This window comes from Drosophila yakuba, unplaced genomic scaffold (genome assembly GCF_016746365.2).
Source record: "Drosophila yakuba strain Tai18E2 unplaced genomic scaffold, Prin_Dyak_Tai18E2_2.1 Segkk50_quiver_pilon_scaf, whole genome shotgun sequence".
NCBI classification, from domain to species: domain Eukaryota; kingdom Metazoa; phylum Arthropoda; class Insecta; order Diptera; family Drosophilidae; genus Drosophila; species Drosophila yakuba.
The window spans coordinates 1,681,586-1,700,281 of record NW_025048817.1 but is presented as its reverse complement, the minus strand read 5'-3'; the positions used below and the strand labels follow the sequence as shown (position 1 = coordinate 1,700,281).

At 38.3% G+C, this 18,696-nt stretch overlaps 2 protein-coding genes across 2 annotated transcripts; both read left to right on the top strand.

Annotated features, from left to right (window-relative positions):
• The first annotated feature begins 8,191 nt into the window (after positions 1 to 8,191).
• LOC120322277 lies at positions 8,192 to 9,736 on the top strand. Its single transcript, XM_039377336.2, has 2 exons — positions 8,192 to 8,528; positions 8,588 to 9,736. The coding sequence occupies exons 1-2, from the start codon at positions 8,367 to 8,369 to the stop codon at positions 8,786 to 8,788; spliced, it is 363 nt and encodes a 120-aa protein (XP_039233270.1). The 5' UTR covers positions 8,192 to 8,366; the 3' UTR covers positions 8,789 to 9,736.
• Positions 9,737 to 11,552: 1,816 nt separating this feature from the next.
• LOC26534985 lies at positions 11,553 to 17,919 on the top strand. Its single transcript, XM_043207264.1, has 2 exons — positions 11,553 to 16,711; positions 16,771 to 17,919. The coding sequence occupies exon 1, from the start codon at positions 11,709 to 11,711 to the stop codon at positions 13,089 to 13,091; it is 1,383 nt and encodes a 460-aa protein (XP_043063199.1). The 5' UTR covers positions 11,553 to 11,708; the 3' UTR covers positions 13,092 to 16,711; positions 16,771 to 17,919.
• The last annotated feature ends 777 nt before the right edge of the window (positions 17,920 to 18,696 follow it).

Here is an 18,696-nt window from a genome sequence, read left to right as displayed (position 1 = left end):
CCGCAGAAACTACTACCAGGGTAATAATAATAATAATAATAATAGCAATGTGAGAATCGCGCAAAATACGTCGGAAAACTCACAGAACCCTTTAGGAAACAACCAATAAATGTTAAAGGTAATTCCATCAATTATAGTCTTAATATATTCGTAACTTTCCATAATCATTCAACTGAAAATAAACTAACATTTCTCATTGATAATGGTGCAGATATCACACTTTTGAAAGTAAATTCTGATAACTTCAAAATTCAAACAGAAAAAATAATAAACATCGAAGGCATAGGCCAAGGTGTGATAAAGTCTCGAGGAACAACCTCAATAGAACTCCAATCAACAAAATATATTATTCCACATAAATTTCATTTGGTAGACCCAAATTTTGCAATACCATGTCATGGAATAATAGGCATTGATTTTATAAAGAAATTCAATTGTCAACTAGATTTCAAACCAAGTGAAGACTGGTTTATAATTAGACCCCAAAATTTTAATTATCCAATATATAGTCCGATAACATATAGCGCTGGCAACAATACAGTTCTTCTGCCAGCCAGATCACAAGTTATTCGGAGAATAGACATTAATGCTGTAAATGATTACATATTTGTTCCTAATCAGAAAATACACAATGGGATTTATGTTGCAAATACAATAGCAGCAACCAAACATTTATACATTCGACTTCTAAATACAACTAATTTCGACCAATTGGTCAAAGTAAACAAAATCCAATATGAAAATTTAAAAGATTATGACATTCATAATACCAACACTGAAAATAGAAGCGAACAAGTACTTTCAAAACTAAAGAAAAATTTTCCAGACCAATTCAAAAATCAATTAACTGAATTATGCACACAGTATAGGGATGTGCTCGGACTGGAAACCGAACCAATATCAACAAACAATTTTTATAAACAAACATTAAGACTTAAAGATGATGAACCCATTTACATAAAAAACTACAGAAGCCCGCATAGCCAGTTGAAGAAATTGAAAAACAAGTAGGGAAATTAATTAGCGACAAAATCGTCGAACCGTCTGTATCTGAGTATAACAGCCTACTCTTGTTAGTTCCGAAAAAATCATTACCAAATTAACAAGAGAAGAAATGGCGATTAGTAATTGACTATCGTCAATTTTCTCATCAAAAATTATCCTGTCCCTCATGATGCGAACAGCGCAAGACGATTTGTAGCATTCTGCAACTATTATCGTCGATTTATAAGGGACTTCGCCAAATATTCACGGCACATAACTAGATGATGTAAAAAGAATGTCCCTTTTGAATGGTCATGCGAATGCCAGAACGCATTCGAATACCTTTAAGAAAATCTTATTCACCCCACATTATTACAATATCCTGATTTTCGCAAAGAATTTTGCTTTATAACGGATGTTAGTAAACAAGCTTGCGGAGCGGTTCTAACTCAGAACCGTAACGGGATTCAGCTCCCAATAGCTTATGCATCACGTTCATTTACAAAAGGAGAAAGCATTAAGAGTACAACGGAACAAAAACTAGCGGCAATTCATTGGACAATTACCCATTTTAGACCATACATTTATGGAAAACATTTCACCATTAAAACGGACCACCGAACATTAACGTACCTATTTTCTATGACTAATCCCAGTTCTAAATTAACTCGCATGCGGTTAAAGCTTGAAGAATACGACTTCACTGTAGAATACCTAAAGAGGAAAGATAATTTTGTAGCAGACGCACTCTCGCGTATAAATATAACAGAACTCAAAGACATGCAACATAAAGTCCTGAAAGTCACTACCAGGCAACAAAGTAGACAAGATAAAAACTGTACAGTAACAAATAAGGAACTATTGCCTAGGCAAAGTATCCAAAATGTATCTAAGCCCAACGTACACGAAGTCATAACAAATGATGAAGTACGAAAAGTAGTGACCTTGCGATTAACTGAATCTATTTGTTTACTAAAACGAGGAAATAAAGTTATTGCAAGAATTGATGTTGAAGATTTATATACCAATGGAATTTTTGATTTAGGTCAGTTCTTCCAAGGGCTTCAAATGCAAGCCGGTATACTAAAAATCAGCCAACTCAAATTGGCACCGAGTGAAAAAATCTTTGAAACCATTTCAATAGATAATTTTAAAAATATGGGCAATTTAAAATTGAAATCATTAAGAGTAGCGCTACTCCAGAAAAAGAGATACAATTAATACTGTCTACATATCATGACGACCCAATTCAAGGAGGTCATACAGGCATTACAAGAACGCTAGCGAAAATAAAAAGACACTATTATTGGAAAAATATGACTCGTCATATAAAAGGGTACATACGTAGATGTCATAAATGCCAAATGATAGTGATAGTGGACACAGTTGGTCCACTACCGAAATCAGAATATGGCAACGAATACATCGTCACACTTATATGTGATTTAACAAAGTATCTAGTAACCATACCGGTTGCAAACAAAACCGCAAATACTGTTGCAAAAGCTATATTCGAAAATTTTATACTAAAGTACGGTCCAATGAAGACGTTCATTTCGGACATGGGTACCGAGTATAAAAATAAAGTAATTTTAGATATGTGAAACCTAACATTACCGCATATCATCACCAAACTTTAGGGACAATAGAACGAAGTCATAGAACATTCAATGAATACATTCGTTCATACATTTTTGCAGTTAAAACTGATTGGGGCGTTTGGATACAATATTTTACATATTGTTTCAACACAACACCATGCAGTCATGCATGATTACTGTCCATATGAACTAGTCTTTGGAAGATTACCAAGGCAGTTCGCAAATTTTAATAAAATAGATAGAATAGAACCACTGTATAATGTAGAAGATTAATCTAAGGAAATAAAATTTAGATTATAAATAGCATATAAAAGAGCTAGACTTATGTTAGAAAAAGCTAAGTTAAGAAAACAACTTTATGATAAGAAAACTTCAGATTTTCAATTAGAAATAGGAGAAATAGTTATACTAAGGAACGAAACGGGTCATAAGTATATACTGTAGAAACCATAGAAGACATAGTAATTAGATATACAAAGCAAAAGAAACAAAAAGTACATAAGGATAGAGTAAAACAAGAGAGAACGCTATAGTCGAGTTCCCCGACTATCTGATACCCGTTACTCAGCTAGTGAAAGTGCGAAGGAGGTCTTCAGCACTGACAGTTTTTGGCGGTTTGTGGGCGTTAGAGTGGGCGTGGCAAAAAGTTTTTTGACAAACGATAGAAATTTACAAGACTAATACAAAAATGGAAAAATATCAAAACATTTTTCAAAAGTGTGGGCGTGGCAGCTTTGGGCGGTTTGTCAAATCGATAGAAATTTACAACACCAATACAAAAATAAAAAAATATCAAAATATTTTTCAAAAGTGTGGGCGTGGCAGTTTTGGGCGGTTTGTGGGCGTCAGAGTGGTCGTGGCAGCATGATTCGAAAAACTTGCGCTGCGTCTATGTCCCTGGAGTCTGTATGCTTAATCTCAACTTTCTAGCTTTTGTAGTTCCTGAGATCTCGACGTTCATACGGACAGACAGACGGACATGGCCAAATCGACTCGGCTATTGATCCTGATCAAGAATATATATACTTTATATGGTCGGAAACGCTTTTTTCTGCCTGTTACATACTTTTCAATGAATCTAGTATACCCTTTTACTCTACGAGTAACGGGTATAAAAAATTTAATTATTAAAAAAATATTAATATTGAGAACTAAATGACTACATTTAGAATCCGGTTTTAACGTCTCCGCTTATAGCGTCAGTTCGGTTATTGCGACGGAAACTCTATGACTTGGTTTGTCCCCATACAAAGTTATACGAAAGGACCTCCGGTTAGTACGTCTTCGCTTTTAGTGACAAACCGCTTATACCGACGCGATTTTTCATAATTGAACCGGATATGTTTACAGCGTGCGTGCAGGCCACATGCCTATACTATCGTGTGTTGAACATTGCACACTGCAAAAATCACATGCTGTTCGAATTAATAGTGGTTGGGGCTCGTATTCCATGAGATGTCCCGTTATATTTCTAGTTTTTTCTACCTTTTTCTTATGAAAAACCATGTTATTTAATTAAATTTATTAAATTTTTTATTTGATATAAAAATTTATTTGTTTTATTTTAAAATATATTACGAACATAGCAACCATTTTTTTAAAGCTTTCTGATGATGCGTCTTCCGGGTATAACGACGTAATACTGTAATATTATAAAAAAAATGAATTGCTCCATGCAATGCTTCATAATATGCTAATTTACATAAATTAATATTTAAAATATATCAGGAGTAGTTATATATATACATATATATATAAAAAATGTAAGGTGCCAATATTTATTCTGCAAGTCCGAGTTCATCTCTCAAAGTTAGGAACCTTGCCGTTGGTAGAGGTTTCGTCAATATATCTGCCAGTTGTGAGTCTGTGGAAATATACTTTACAGAAATTAGTTTCTTTTCATTTTGTTCTCGGGAAAAATGATATTTAATATTTATGTGCTTTGTTCTTTTATGACATGTTGGATTATTGGCAATGCTAATACAACCCTGAATATCTTCATAAATGTCTATTGGTAAATCCAAGTCTATCTTTATTTCATTCATTAATTTTCATTTATTTCATCCATAATGCTTCTCTAATGCCTTCAAATAAGGCCATACATTGTGCTTCGGTTGATGAAGCAGCGACTTAATTTTGTTTCATGGTAAACCAGGAAATCAAACATGTTTCAAACATTTTAAACAAGTACCCTGTAGTACTTATTCTATCAGTCTCGCAGCCTGCCCAATCTGAATCAACATATCCAACAAGTATGCAATCATAAATTATATTCATTTTAAAGATTAATTTTAAGTTAACAGTGCCATCAGGCATTCCCACAACTCTTTATTATTATAATTACTGTATTGACTCAAAAAATTTATTGAAGTACTAAAATCCAGTCGAGTAAATACATAGCATTATGTACATTAAACATCCAATTAAATTTTTAAATGGTATATGTTTCTTTGGACTGCAAAGCCTCAAAATTTAGTTTGCTTGTTAAGGGTGTATTTACTGGATTACAGTTTTCCATATTGAATTTTCTTAAATCATTATTAATATAAGATGACTGACTTAGACGTAGTTGATCGTTATTTCTATCGATTTTAATAACAATGAAATATCGGATTTCAAATAAATCCGTCATTCTAAATTTAATCTTTAAGTAGGACTTAGACTCTGAGATTAGATTAGATTATACTAGAGCAATTTGAAGCCATTATTATATCATCTACATATAACAATAAGTATATGTATTTAGAAATTTTTCCTTTATTTAAAATATACATACAATGATATACTCCTAGATTTTCAAAACCAACTTTCTTGAGTACATTTTCGAAAACTTCAAACCAACACCTAGCAGCCTGTTTGAGACCATAAATAGCTTTATTAAGCTTACAAACTGTGTTATTATCATGTGTCAAACCCTGTGTAACTGTCATGTAAATTTCATCTTTTAAGATTCCATTTAAAAATACGGTTTTTACATCCATATGATAAACTTTCAATTGATATTGATTTTAAAATTCAAGAAGAAATCGAAAACTTGAAATTCGCGCAACTAGTGCAAATGTTTCATCATAATCAGTCAAATATTCGTTTTGCTTTTTTGTAAATACCCCTTGCAAATTTTTGTTTTCAGGCCTTTGCACCAAGCACCAAGTTTAATTTTCAAAATGAGATCTTTACTCATCTTGCATAGGAATTGGGAATATCATTTAAATATATTTAGGCATTTATTAGACATTTTTCGAACAACCCATAAGATACTTTGGCTTCTCATTAATTCTATCACTGCGTCTGAGTTCTTCATAATTTTCACCAATTTTTAAAATCGGATCGGCATTCTCTAGATTTGTGGAATTTTCAATACTCTGAACATCTAATTTTAAACCGTCATTTAATACATCATCAATTGCCAACCAAATCACCGATAAAATTTGTGCAAAAATAATAACAACACACAACAATTGATGGCAGAGGAGGCACAATTTTTAAACGCGCAACCCACGATACAAATGGACTTGCCAAAGTTAGAAGAAGCTCTGCAGCAAAACCCTGGAGATGGACCACGCCCACTCACAATAGCTGAGTACCGGGCAGGCAGAAAAGGAAGGTACCAAAGAAGCACAAACGCTCCGGAAAAAGGGTAAAGCTACTACAACAACGCCGACTGGTCAAGGAAATGACCCAGTTGGCCAGAGACGAAACGTCCCGGCAACGCTACAAAGAGCGTCTGGAAGACATTGAAAACAAGCTTTCCCAAGGTGCGAAACAACGCAAACGGGCTGCATAAATAAATGCCAATGACCCAATTCGCCTTTCCCGAGGCGGGAAACAGCTGCTTGAAAAACACTAATATCTGTTAGGCTTTTTACTAACAATGCGGTTGGACAATTTTTTTTATTATTGTAAACAAATATGTGAGCCAACCACATTTATTAACAACTAATATTTCCACGTCTAGAAGAAGAAAATAATATAATAATAATAAGAACAACTCATAAATAGAAAATCTCACTTTTTTCTTCAACTGTTCTATGGTTAAACGGCCCTAATAATTTATTCGCTGGGTTGGTAGGTCCTTTCGCCGGACGGGAACGGCTGCTGAGCTGGATTAGACATCTCGCTAGGTGGTTGGGGTGCGTGTACAGCTTGCTATTTATTTTTCCTTAAGTTCCGGGATTGCATTGGTAACTGATGGGATATTGAAGTCTCTTTGGATGTTTTCACTCCGAACGTACCACGGTGCCCCAGTGATGGTTCTCAGAATCTTTGTGCTCGCTGTATGATCTCAATATTGCTATTGCTGGCATTGCCCCATAACTGTGAGCCATAGGTCCAGATAGGTTTCAATATAGAATTGTAGAGTAAGACCTTGTGATCTAGGCTGAGCGGAGAACTAGAGTTGATAAGCCAGTGTAAGTTGTTGGCTTTGAGTTTAAGTTGGGTTTTTTCGGCTTCAATGTGCCTGCTCAATGTGAGTCTTCTGTCAAGGTGTACTCCTAGGTACACTACCTCATCTGCTTTCGGGAGTGGTATGTTGTTCAACAAGAGCGGTGGGCAGTCTTGTCTGTTTAGCGTAAACGTCACGTGCTTGAATTTTTGCTCGTTTACTTTTATTCGCCAGTCAGAGAGCCACTTATCAACGTCGATGAGGTGCATTGCCAGCTGTGCTGTAGCTTGGATAGTGTAACGTATCACATCCAAGAATACTGACAGGCAGGGTGTTCGATGGGTATCGAGCGCACGCGAGCGATGGTCCGGCTGCTGCTTGTCGGTAAAAGGGGGTGGTGGTCTTGCTGCGATCCCATATTTGCCTATATCTGACTATAAAACTTATTTTCGCGTGCTAGACAAGCTAACCTGATCCGGAAGTAGGAGAACTCACAATACAAACATCTAGAAGAGGAAAATATGTTCATATGGTTTACGCCAAACCGATCTCGGCCAGCCTCCGGTGTTGTTGGAGGCCTTCGCTGACCCGCCCTACCAATGGCCATTTTATCATCTTAATGTTCCCTGATGGCCCCTTTGGAAACCTAATCTATTCGCAAGGGCCTCATGCTAGCTGCGGCGAATTACCACATTATAAATTGGACTTTATTACTAAACTTACTTAAACATTCTTAAATCTAGGCATATATAATAAATAGGAATGAAAGTGTAAAAAGATACATTTTTGCATATAATTAAACTATTGTTTTTGGAATTTACGAAAAGTAAGGACTAACAATATATAAAAAAAATTGACAAAAAAAAAAATTACAAGACAATAATATGCGTGAATTTAAATAGCGATTGTTTCGGATTTCTCTCAGTGTGATTATGTTTAGTTCTCTATCATTTTCTTTATGATCTTTACGTTATCATTTATTTGAACGTTTCAAGGGAAAAAAAACAATAGGGACATCTACGTTAATGCTTTTAGTGCTGAACTCATTTTAATTTGGCCAATATACATAATCAACATGGTTTTCTTTGGTGACTCACCCTTTTCTTTTGTAACTTCCATCGGAGAAAGCGCTTTCGGCGACGGGAGCTATTTCATTGGGAGTAAAGTTTTTCTTTTTTTTGATTTAAAAAAATATAAAAATATTGATTATTTCGCACACATTCTTTGGAGGTTGTGGCACTTGCGGCAGACCTAAAACTGCAACGCCATCTAGGGGTCACATTGCGAGGCGTGCGCCACCTGCATATCGCGTGAAGGGGTTAGCGGCAGGGTCACGGGTTTTACAGGGCTAATTGTCAGTTTTCCCAGAGAGAGTGAAATTTCTACAAATCGGGCAGATGCTAGGTTGCCGCCTTATTCTGGCGTCATTAGCAGCCATTCTCCAGTTAAAGATCGGCGGAGAAAGGTCGTTTTGTGATAGTGGGCAATTAAAGCCAAATAAGTCCAAGTGCTACAGGCGAACCAGTTTGGTGAATAGCTTGATCCGGCGGAGAGCTGGGGTAAGTGGAAGAAAAAGGGCTTAGAGACCCAGATTTTTTATTGACTTAATCCCGTGCAGGATTTTAAAAGATCAAAGCATATCCAGCTTAAGCTTACTGATCCGGAAGGAAAAGCGCTACAGCCAGGCAGCGCCAGAAGTTTCAGTTTTTTTTGTCAGGCCACCACAAGGGAATTAAAAGGCAAAGCAGACAACTCTTCGGCTGCAGCTTCTGAGACCGAGGAAGGCCTACGATCCGCGGAAGAAGTAGCCGCCGATTAGTGAATTTTTATCAGTTGGCTCGCGCGCTTCGATCAGCAGCATGAATTTGTAAAAATTAAAATCGGAAGAAAAGTTCGGTCTGCTCGCGAATGCGCTAAACGCGATTAAAAACTAATAAATATTATAAGACCCACATTTAGGGCAAATTTATAGAAAGAAAAAAAAAGTCCAAAAAGAAGGGGAGAAAAACCCCAACTACCAAAAAAAAAAAAAAGAACGATAATTATGTGTTAGTAAATTAGGCTAAGATTTCTTTTTATTATTGTGAAAAATTATTATGTGCAAAGTAACGTGAGGAGAAGTATCCGATTTCTTTGTTCTGTGTTTCATGATGGTGTTCAATTTATAAACCACACGGGAAAAAAAAATGTCCCGACTTTAAAAGGAAAAAATAACAGGGATACCTCCTAGGAATATGCGCGAGACAATCAATACTTTTATATTTTAAATCCAACAAGATAAACTTTACTCCCCAATAAAATAGCTGCCGTCGCCGAAAGCGCTTTCTCCGATGGAAGTTACCAAAGTAAAGGGTGAGTCACCAAAGATAATCATGTTAATTATGTATGCTGGCCAAATTAAAACAAGTTCAGCACTTAAAACAGTAACGTAGATGTCCCTATTATTTTTTCCCTTAAAATGTCCAAACAAATGACAACGCAAAGATCACAAAGTAAATGTAAAAGAACTAAACGGAAACACACTGAGAGAAATCCGGAACGATCACTATTTAATTTCACGTATATTAATGTCTTGTAATTTTCTTTGTCAATTCTTATATATTTTTTAATCCTCATTTTTTTTGTGAATTCTAAAAACAATAATTTATTTATTTATATATATGCAAAAATTTATCCTTTTACAATTTCATTCCTTTATATCTTATATGCCTAGTTTTAAGAATGTTTACATATATTAGTAATAAAATCGAATTTATAATGTGGTAAATCCTTAAGTTTTTCGCCGCAGCTAGCATGAGGCCCTTGCGGATAGATTAGGTTTCAGAAGGGGCCATCAGGGAAAAATCATGATGATAAGATGGCCATTGGTAGGGCGGGTCAACGAAGGCCTCCAACAACACCGGAGGCTGGCCGAGATCGGTTTGGCGTAGACTATTAGAACATATTTTCCCTTTTCTAGATGTCTGTATTATGAGTTCTCCTACTTCCGGATCAGGTTAGCTTGTCTAGCACGCGAAGATAAGTTTTATGATCAAAAATAGGCAAATATGGGATCGCAGCAAGACCACCACCCCCTTTTACCGACAAGCAGCAGCCGGACCATCGCTCGCGTGCGCTCGATACCCATCGAACACCCTGCCTGATGTTATTCTTGAATGTGATACGTTACATTTATGAATAATTAAGATAATTATGATTATTAATTCTTTGGCGCCCAAACGTGTTGGCCACATCTTTAGATGTGCTCACAGACTCATATATACATACACAATCTTTTTCTATTACTATTTAGCTATGAGCTATGAGAATCATTTGTGGGCGAACCACATTTGAGCATAAGCCACAGCTACTCGCTTTTATTACCCAAAACAAATACGTTTTATTTCCGCTGTAGTTCCTGTCTTGCGAATGGGATTAACGAGAGATTTTATCATCAGTAATAAATCAATCGGCCTCGCAAGTCAGTTATTACAAAAGATTTACATCTGTCCTATCACCTACATTTTATTTCTGAGCCACACAGAGCAGCTTATCAGTACGCATAGGACAAGCAGGCGAACAATCTTTTAATAAGAGGTAGTCTGACCACGGCTGATTGGTTGTAATGAAGGGTCATGTTTTCTTATACGGAAGCTGGATCATTAGTCGTTTATCTGCATAGGATTTACGTAGGCATTCTTTTTATAAAGAAGTTTACAGACCACAGACGACGGCAAAACAGATACGCTCCGTTCTTCTTGAAGAAGGGTGCAGGCGGTAATCGCGTGGACCGCAGTCAGGGATTATCTCTTAAGCTTAGCCACTGACCACGGATGACCACCGGCACAGCAGTGTAGTGGTTGTTGCAATTGCGCGACAAAACTTCTTCGTTTTCCTTATGTTCTTTTGTTATAGTCAAACGGTAGACTCGGTTTGAAACCAATTACACATTTGCAGGGGAACAAGCTATGCTTGTCGGCGAAATATAATATATGTTTTTTATTTGTTTAGCAATCAAATCTTTCTCAAGTTTTGGAAGAGTTCCGGTTGCATGATTTGCGTTATTTTTATATCTATTTACAATTACAAGATTTAACTTTAAAACCAAAGTCATTAGCTGTTATATTAATGTGTTGCTGCTGAAAAAAGGGAAGCGCAACGAACAAGCAGCTGATAAGCAAAGGGAGGTCATTGAACCTCGAATAGGCAAATGCAAGAATAGCAAAAGAACAAACGCAATCGTTGATATTTACATTATTTGGGCATTTGAATTTTTGTGATTTAACGATTTGAATTGATTTTTGTTTGAGTTGCCATTTCATTTGTTCGTTTGATTGCAATAAATATTTTTATTAGTTCTGATTTGATATATTAGTTACTTCGTTTGTTTAATTTGATCATTAATTTTAACTAATTTTTAAATTTATTTTATGTTTTTGGCGATTACTCCATTCGTTTAATTAAATTACACTCCGTCTTATTAATTTTTTGATTTATTGTTCTATTTATTTTCAATTTCGATGTTACAATTTTAAATTATTTTTTTTCTGAATTTTATTTATGTGGTTAGATTAGATTATTTCTGTAATTAATTATTCTGATTGGATTTCGATTTAATTTATTTATTGTCCTATTTATTATCATTTATTTATGTGATTTGATATTTTATATTTCTAATATTTTTATTTGTTTACTTTTATACATTATTAATTAATAGTTATTAGTTGCTTACTATATTCATTGGTCTCAATTGGCAAAAAATGCCGCTGTCCGAGGAAGAGGGATCCGCAGGATCCTCTCCCAAATGCATCTTGTGTGAAAAATCGTTGGCATCTGCATCTGTAGTAAAGATCAAGTGTGGGCATAAGTTTCACAAAAATTGTTTCGAGGTCTACTCCAAAACCAGCAACACCTGTCCGATTTGCAAAGAACCTCAACATCATACTAGGTTGCAGAAACGGCAGAACACGCCTTCAAGATCTGCTCCAGCCAACAATGAAGATTCGGGGCAAGCAGAAATTCCTCAGCAGTTAATAGGGAACATGGTAGCAGAACAAGTCAAGGCCATGCAAAATGAACTGCTTACGCAGCTGTCGGAAAAAATGTCGCAGCTTATACAAGCCAATATAGCTGTGCATTTTCCGCAACCGCCTATTACCACTGCCAATATTGACACAAGGCGATATTCAGAGTCGGTAAATTTTCAGGTTGGAGGGCCAACAAGTATGCTACATGGCTCTGGAAGGGCAACTCCTAGAACAGAGGTTACCGATCTCGTGCAACGACCCGATAAAGTTGGCCAAATACTTAACAGTTGGAAGCTAAGATTCAGTGGCAGTCCAGAGGGCCTGGGAGTTGATAATTTCATATATCGGGTAGAGGCACTTACACAGCAGACGCTAGAAGGGAATTTTGTGGCTTTATGCAGCAATTCTAGTTTGCTGTTTGATGGCAAAGCGCGTGATTTCTATTGGCGTTTTCACAAGTCCGTTAGGGAGGTACGATGGGACTCGCTTTGTTATGCGCTACGAAAGCAATTTCGGGACACCCGCACTGATGTGGACATTAGAGAAGCTATCCGAGATAGAAAACAAAAGGAGAAAGAGGATTTCGACTCATTTCACGATGCAATTATGCAGCTTATGGATAGCTTAGAAACGCCAATGTCTGAGCGAGATGTGGTGGACACTCTGAGTAGGAATTTACGACCGGAAATTCGGCATGAACTCCTGAATGTGAATGTCGGCACCGTCGATCGGCTGCGCGAGATTTGTCGGCGAAGAGAAAGGTTCTTAGACGACGTAAGGCGAAGCCATAGCTACCAAAAGAATATCCCTTTTCGCAAGAATGTCTCCGAGTTAATCGAGGAAATCCATTTGGATGACGCAGTTGAATTTTCGGAAGACGGAGATGAAGGAGAAATAGGTGCTATGGCATTAATTTGTTGGAACTGTCGCAAAGAGGGTCATAGGTATCAGGACTGCGAGGGAAAACGCAAAATTTTCTGTTTTGGTTGTGGACGCCCGAATACTTACAAGCCATCTTGCGTAAAATGTCAAAAAAACTCCAAGATGAACACACAGCCTCGTCAGCAGTCGTGTGTTCAGCGCCAGAAATCGACGAACCCAGATGCGAGCCAGTAGAAAATGAAAACTTATCACCTACAATAAATTTCCCGAATTTGTCCGATAGTATTGTCAGTCCGTTTACTCCTTGGCCACAATTAATAAAATCTAATCAGTTATCCATAAATCCAATGTCAGTCAGTCCGAAGAAAAGATCGCGAAATGCAAATAGGATGAGAGCTTTTTGGCGAGCAGCAAAAGCTGTTAACGCTATCCGATATAAGAAGGCCGATAAACGCCCTTACGCTGAGGTGCGTTTGCTGGATAAATTAGTGTTAGGATTGCTCGATACCGGAGCCGCGATGAGTGTAGTTGGTGGGAAATTAGCTGAGCAAATTGTTGTCAGTAAAATTCCTTTTAAACGCGCTGCATCGGTTGCAAGCACGGCGGATGGGAAAAAGCAAGAAGTAATTGGCCGGCTTAGAACTCCTGTGCAGTACAAGCAAGTAATCAAGGATTTAGATCTGCATATTATTCCGTCCCTTAGTCAGGATCTTTACCTGGGAATAGATTTCTGGAAAGAATTCGATCTTCTGCCGGTTAGTATGAGTGTGGATGAAATTTCCCCGGAATCACATCAACTTTCTGTTAGCCAACAGGACATACTCAAGTCGGTAGTTCAACGATTCCCATCTTTCGCAGTTTCTGGGTTAGGCAAGACGAACAAAATCTCACATACTATTGACATTGGAGACGCAAAGCCGGTGAAGCAAAGGCATCTCCCTGTCTCTCCGGCAGTGGAAAAGTTGCTGTATGAAGAGGTCGATAGAATGCTCAGCTTGGGAGTTATTGAGGAATCAGATAGTCCCTGGTCATCACCGGTTGTTCTGGTGCAGAAACCGGGAAAAATTCGCCTATGCTTGGATAGCCGAAAGGTCAACGCGGTTACTAAAAAGGATGCGTATCCGTTGCCTCAGATAGATGGTATCTTAGGGCGGCTTCCCAAGGCTATGTTTATATCAAGTCTCGATCTCAAGGATGCCTACTGGCAAATCCCTCTGGACCCTGCATCGCGTGACAAAACGGCATTTACCATACCCGGAAAGCCCCTATATCAGTACAAAGTTATGCCTTTCGGTCTCACCAACGCTTCTCAAACTATGACTAGATTGATGGACAAGGTTATCCCTGCAGATTTGAGAAATGAGGTTTTCGTGTATCTGGATGACCTGCTCATAGTATCAGATAGCTTTGAGGCTCACATGAGGGTGTTAGGCTTAGTGGCGAGCTATGTAAAAACAGCAGGGTTAACTCTCAATGTCGAGAAAAGCAAGTTCTGTATGCGTACTGTCAAGTATCTGGGCCATATTGTCGGGGAGGGCGTTATACGCACAGATCCAGATAAAATATCAGCGATGACAAATTTTCCGCTACCGCAGTCGCTCAAGGCTCTGCGCCGTTTCTTAGGCATGGTTGGGTGGTACAGGAAGTTTATAAATAATTTTGCATCTGTTTCCGCTCCGCTTACTGACCTGTTAAAGCCAAGACAAAAATTTGTGATGACTGCTGAGGGAGAGAAGGCTTTTGCGAAGCTTAAAGAAATGTTGTGCTCTGCCCCAGTTCTTCACAGTCCGGATTTTAGCAGACCATTTTTTATACACTGTGATGCGAGTAAGTCTGGTGTTGGTGGAGTTCTGGTGCAAAAGTCGGATGAAGGGGACGAATATCCATTAGCTTTCGTTTCAAAAAAATTGAACAAAGCACAGAAAAATTATTCGGTGACAGAGCAAGAGTGCCTGGCGGCCATTATTTGTATAAAAAGATTCCGAGCGTATGTAGAAGGACACGCATTCACTGTAATTACCGATCATGCGTCGCTAAAGTGGCTTATGACCCAAACGGACCTCCATTCACGTTTAGCTCGGTGGGCCTTGAAACTGCAGAGTTTCGATTTTAAAATCGAACATCGTAGCGGAAGGTTGAATGTAGTTCCCGATGCATTGTCGAGGGTGAATGAGGAAGAATTGGCGGCCATAGACGCAAGTCACGGGTTGCTAGTAGAATTAGATTTGCCGGAATTCAAAAGCGATGAATATGTGGAGCTGATTGAAAAGGTAAAAGCGAATGGGGAAAAGCTTCCAGATTTGAAGGTGGTCGACAATTTGGTGTATCGCAGAACCGATCACGCTACCGGCGAGGCCTTACACGACAACTTCAACTGGAAACTTTGGATTCCAACGAAATTAGTTCCCGAGGTTCTTAAAAAAGCTCACGATGATCCACTAGCATCCCACGGAGGCATCCACAAGACCTTAGAAAGAGTTCGAAGGTATTACTTTTGGCCAGGGTTGATCAAGGACGTGAAGGACTACATACAAGCTTGTGCCACTTGCAAAATGTCGAAAGCACCGAACAGGATTCAACGTCCACCAATGGGTATCTCTCCAGAGTCCCATAGATTCTTCCAGAGACTCTACGTTGATTTTCTAGGACCATACCCGCGGTCTAGGAGTGGGCACATAGGGATCTTCATAGTTTTAGATCATTATACGAAGTTCGTGTTCCTAAAAGCGGTAAAGAAACTCACAGCAGACGTAGTAATTCAATATCTACAGCAGGATTTATTCCATACGTTTGGAGTGCCGGAAACTATTGTTTCTGACAACGGTTCGCAATTCAAATCAGATGCATTCCAGAAATTTTTGCGGGAGTATAAAGTATCGCATACTCTGACAGCATTTTATTCACCGCAGGCTAATGCTTCGGAACGCGTAAATCGATCTGTGATAGCTGCAATCCGCGCATACATTCGTACGGACCAAAAGGACTGGGACGAGCAGCTCAGCAGTATTTGCTGCGCATTGCGATCTGCTGTTCATTCTAGTATTGGTACTTCTCCCTATTATATGGTGTTCGGGCAGCACTATGTATCTTCAGGCTCCACTTTTAAGCTCTTAAGAGCTCTGCGATTGCTCGAGGACAGGTCAGCGGTGTTTACACGAGAAGATTCGCTAGATTTAATTCGCAGTAAAGCAGGCGAGGTTATGAGGAAGCAAAATGCGAGGAACGAACGACAATATAATTTGCGGTCGAGGGAGGTGTCGTATGCAGAGGGTCAGGAAGTATGGCGACGGAATTTCAGACAAAGCAATTTCGTAGCCGGTTATAACGCCAAGCTAGCCCCAGCTTACGTGAAGGCTAGGGTTAAGAAGAAAATTGGCCTGGCTAACTATGACCTCGAAGATCTGCAAGGAAAGTATATTGGACGCTATCATGCGAAAGATATGAAGCAATAGTTGAGCTGCCTTCTGTGCTGGTTGTATCTGTCTTGGGAATTTGACTCCCAAGTCAGATCTTTGGCGGGGGGTATTTGTGGCACTTGCGGCAGACCTAAAACTGCAACGCCATCTAGGGGTCACATTGCGAGGCGTGCGCCACCTGCATATCGCGTGAAGGGGTTAGCGGCAGGGTCACGGGTTTTACAGGGCTAATTGTCAGTTTTCCCAGAGAGAGTGAAATTTCTACAAATCGGGCAGATGCTAGGTTGCCGCCTTATTCTGGCGTCATTAGCAGCCATTCTCCAGTTAAAGATCGGCGGAGAAAGGTCGTTTTGTGATAGTGGGCAATTAAAGCCAAATAAGTCCAAGTGCTACAGGCGAACCAGTTTGGTGAATAGCTTGATCCGGCGGAGAGCTGGGGTAAGTGGAAGAAAAAGGGCTTAGAGACCCAGATTTTTTATTGACTTAATCCCGTGCAGGATTTTAAAAGATCAAAGCATATCCAGCTTAAGCTTACTGATCCGGAAGGAAAAGCGCTACAGCCAGGCAGCGCCAGAAGTTTCAGTTTTTTTTGTCAGGCCACCACAAGGGAATTAAAAGGCAAAGCAGACAACTCTTCGGCTGCAGCTTCTGAGACCGAGGAAGGCCTACGATCCGCGGAAGAAGTAGCCGCCGATTAGTGAATTTTTATCAGTTGGCTCGCGCGCTTCGATCAGCAGCATGAATTTGTAAAAATTAAAATCGGAAGAAAAGTTCGGTCTGCTCGCGAATGCGCTAAACGCGATTAAAAACTAATAAATATTATAAGACCCACATTTAGGGCAAATTTATAGAAAGAAAAAAAAAGTCCAAAAAGAAGGGGAGAAAAACCCCAACTACCAAAAAAAAAAAAAAGAACGATAATTATGTGTTAGTAAATTAGGCTAAGATTTCTTTTTATTATTGTGAAAAATTATTATGTGCAAAGTAACGTGAGGAGAAGTATCCGATTTCTTTGTTCTGTGTTTCATGATGGTGTTCAATTTATAAACCACACGGGAAAAAAAAATGTCCCGACTTTAAAAGGAAAAAATAACAGGGATACCTCCTAGGAATATGCGCGAGACAATCAATACTTTTATATTTTAAATCCAACAAGATAAACTTTACTCCCCAATAAAATAGCTGCCGTCGCCGAAAGCGCTTTCTCCGATGGAAGTTACCAAAGTAAAGGGTGAGTCACCAAAGATAATCATGTTAATTATGTATGCTGGCCAAATTAAAACAAGTTCAGCACTTAAAACAGTAACGTAGATGTCCCTATTATTTTTTCCCTTAAAATGTCCAAACAAATGACAACGCAAAGATCACAAAGTAAATGTAAAAGAACTAAACGGAAACACACTGACAGAAATCCGGAACGATCGCTATTTAATTTCACGTATATTAATGTCTTGTAATTTTCTTTGTCAATTCTTATATATTTTTTAATCCTCATTTTTTTTGTGAATTCTAAAAACAATAATTTATTTATTTATATATATGCAAAAATTTATCCTTTTACAATTTCATTCCTTTATATCTTATATGCCTAGTTTTAAGAATGTTTACATATATTAGTAATAAAATCGAATTTATAATGTGGTAAATCCTTAAGTTTTTCGCCGCAGCTAGCATGAGGCCCTTGCGGATAGATTAGGTTTCAGAAGGGGCCATCAGGGAAAAATCATGATGATAAGATGGCCATTGGTAGGGCGGGTCAACGAAGGCCTCCAACAACACCGGAGGCTGGCCGAGATCGGTTTGGCGTAGACTATTAGAACATATTTTCCCTTTTCTAGATGTCTGTATTATGAGTTCTCCTACTTCCGGATCAGGTTAGCTTGTCTAGCACGCGAAGATAAGTTTTATGATCAAAAATAGGCAAATATGGGATCGCAGCAAGACCACCACCCCCTTTTACCGACAAGCAGCAGCCGGACCATCGCTCGCGTGCGCTCGATACCCATCGAACACCCTGCCTGATGTTATTCTTGAATGTGATACGTTACAAGGTATCCCTGTTATTCTTTTTTTTCTCTCCTTTTAAAGTTGGGACATTTTTTTTTCCGTGTGGCTTACAAGTTTAACACCAACATAAAACACAAAACAAAGAAATCGGACACTTCTCCTCACATCAATTTGCACATTATTTTTCCACAATAATAATAAAAAAAAAATCGTAACCTAATTTACTAAAACATAATTATCGTTTTTTTTTTTTTTGTAGTAGGGTTTTTTTCCCCCTTTTTTTTTGGATTTTTGTTTCTTTCCTTTAAATTTGCCCTCAATGCGGGTCTTATAATAGTCACTAGTTTTAAATCGCGTTCAGCGCATTCGCGGGCGGATCGGACTTCTCTTTCGATTTTCAATCTCTATGCATGATG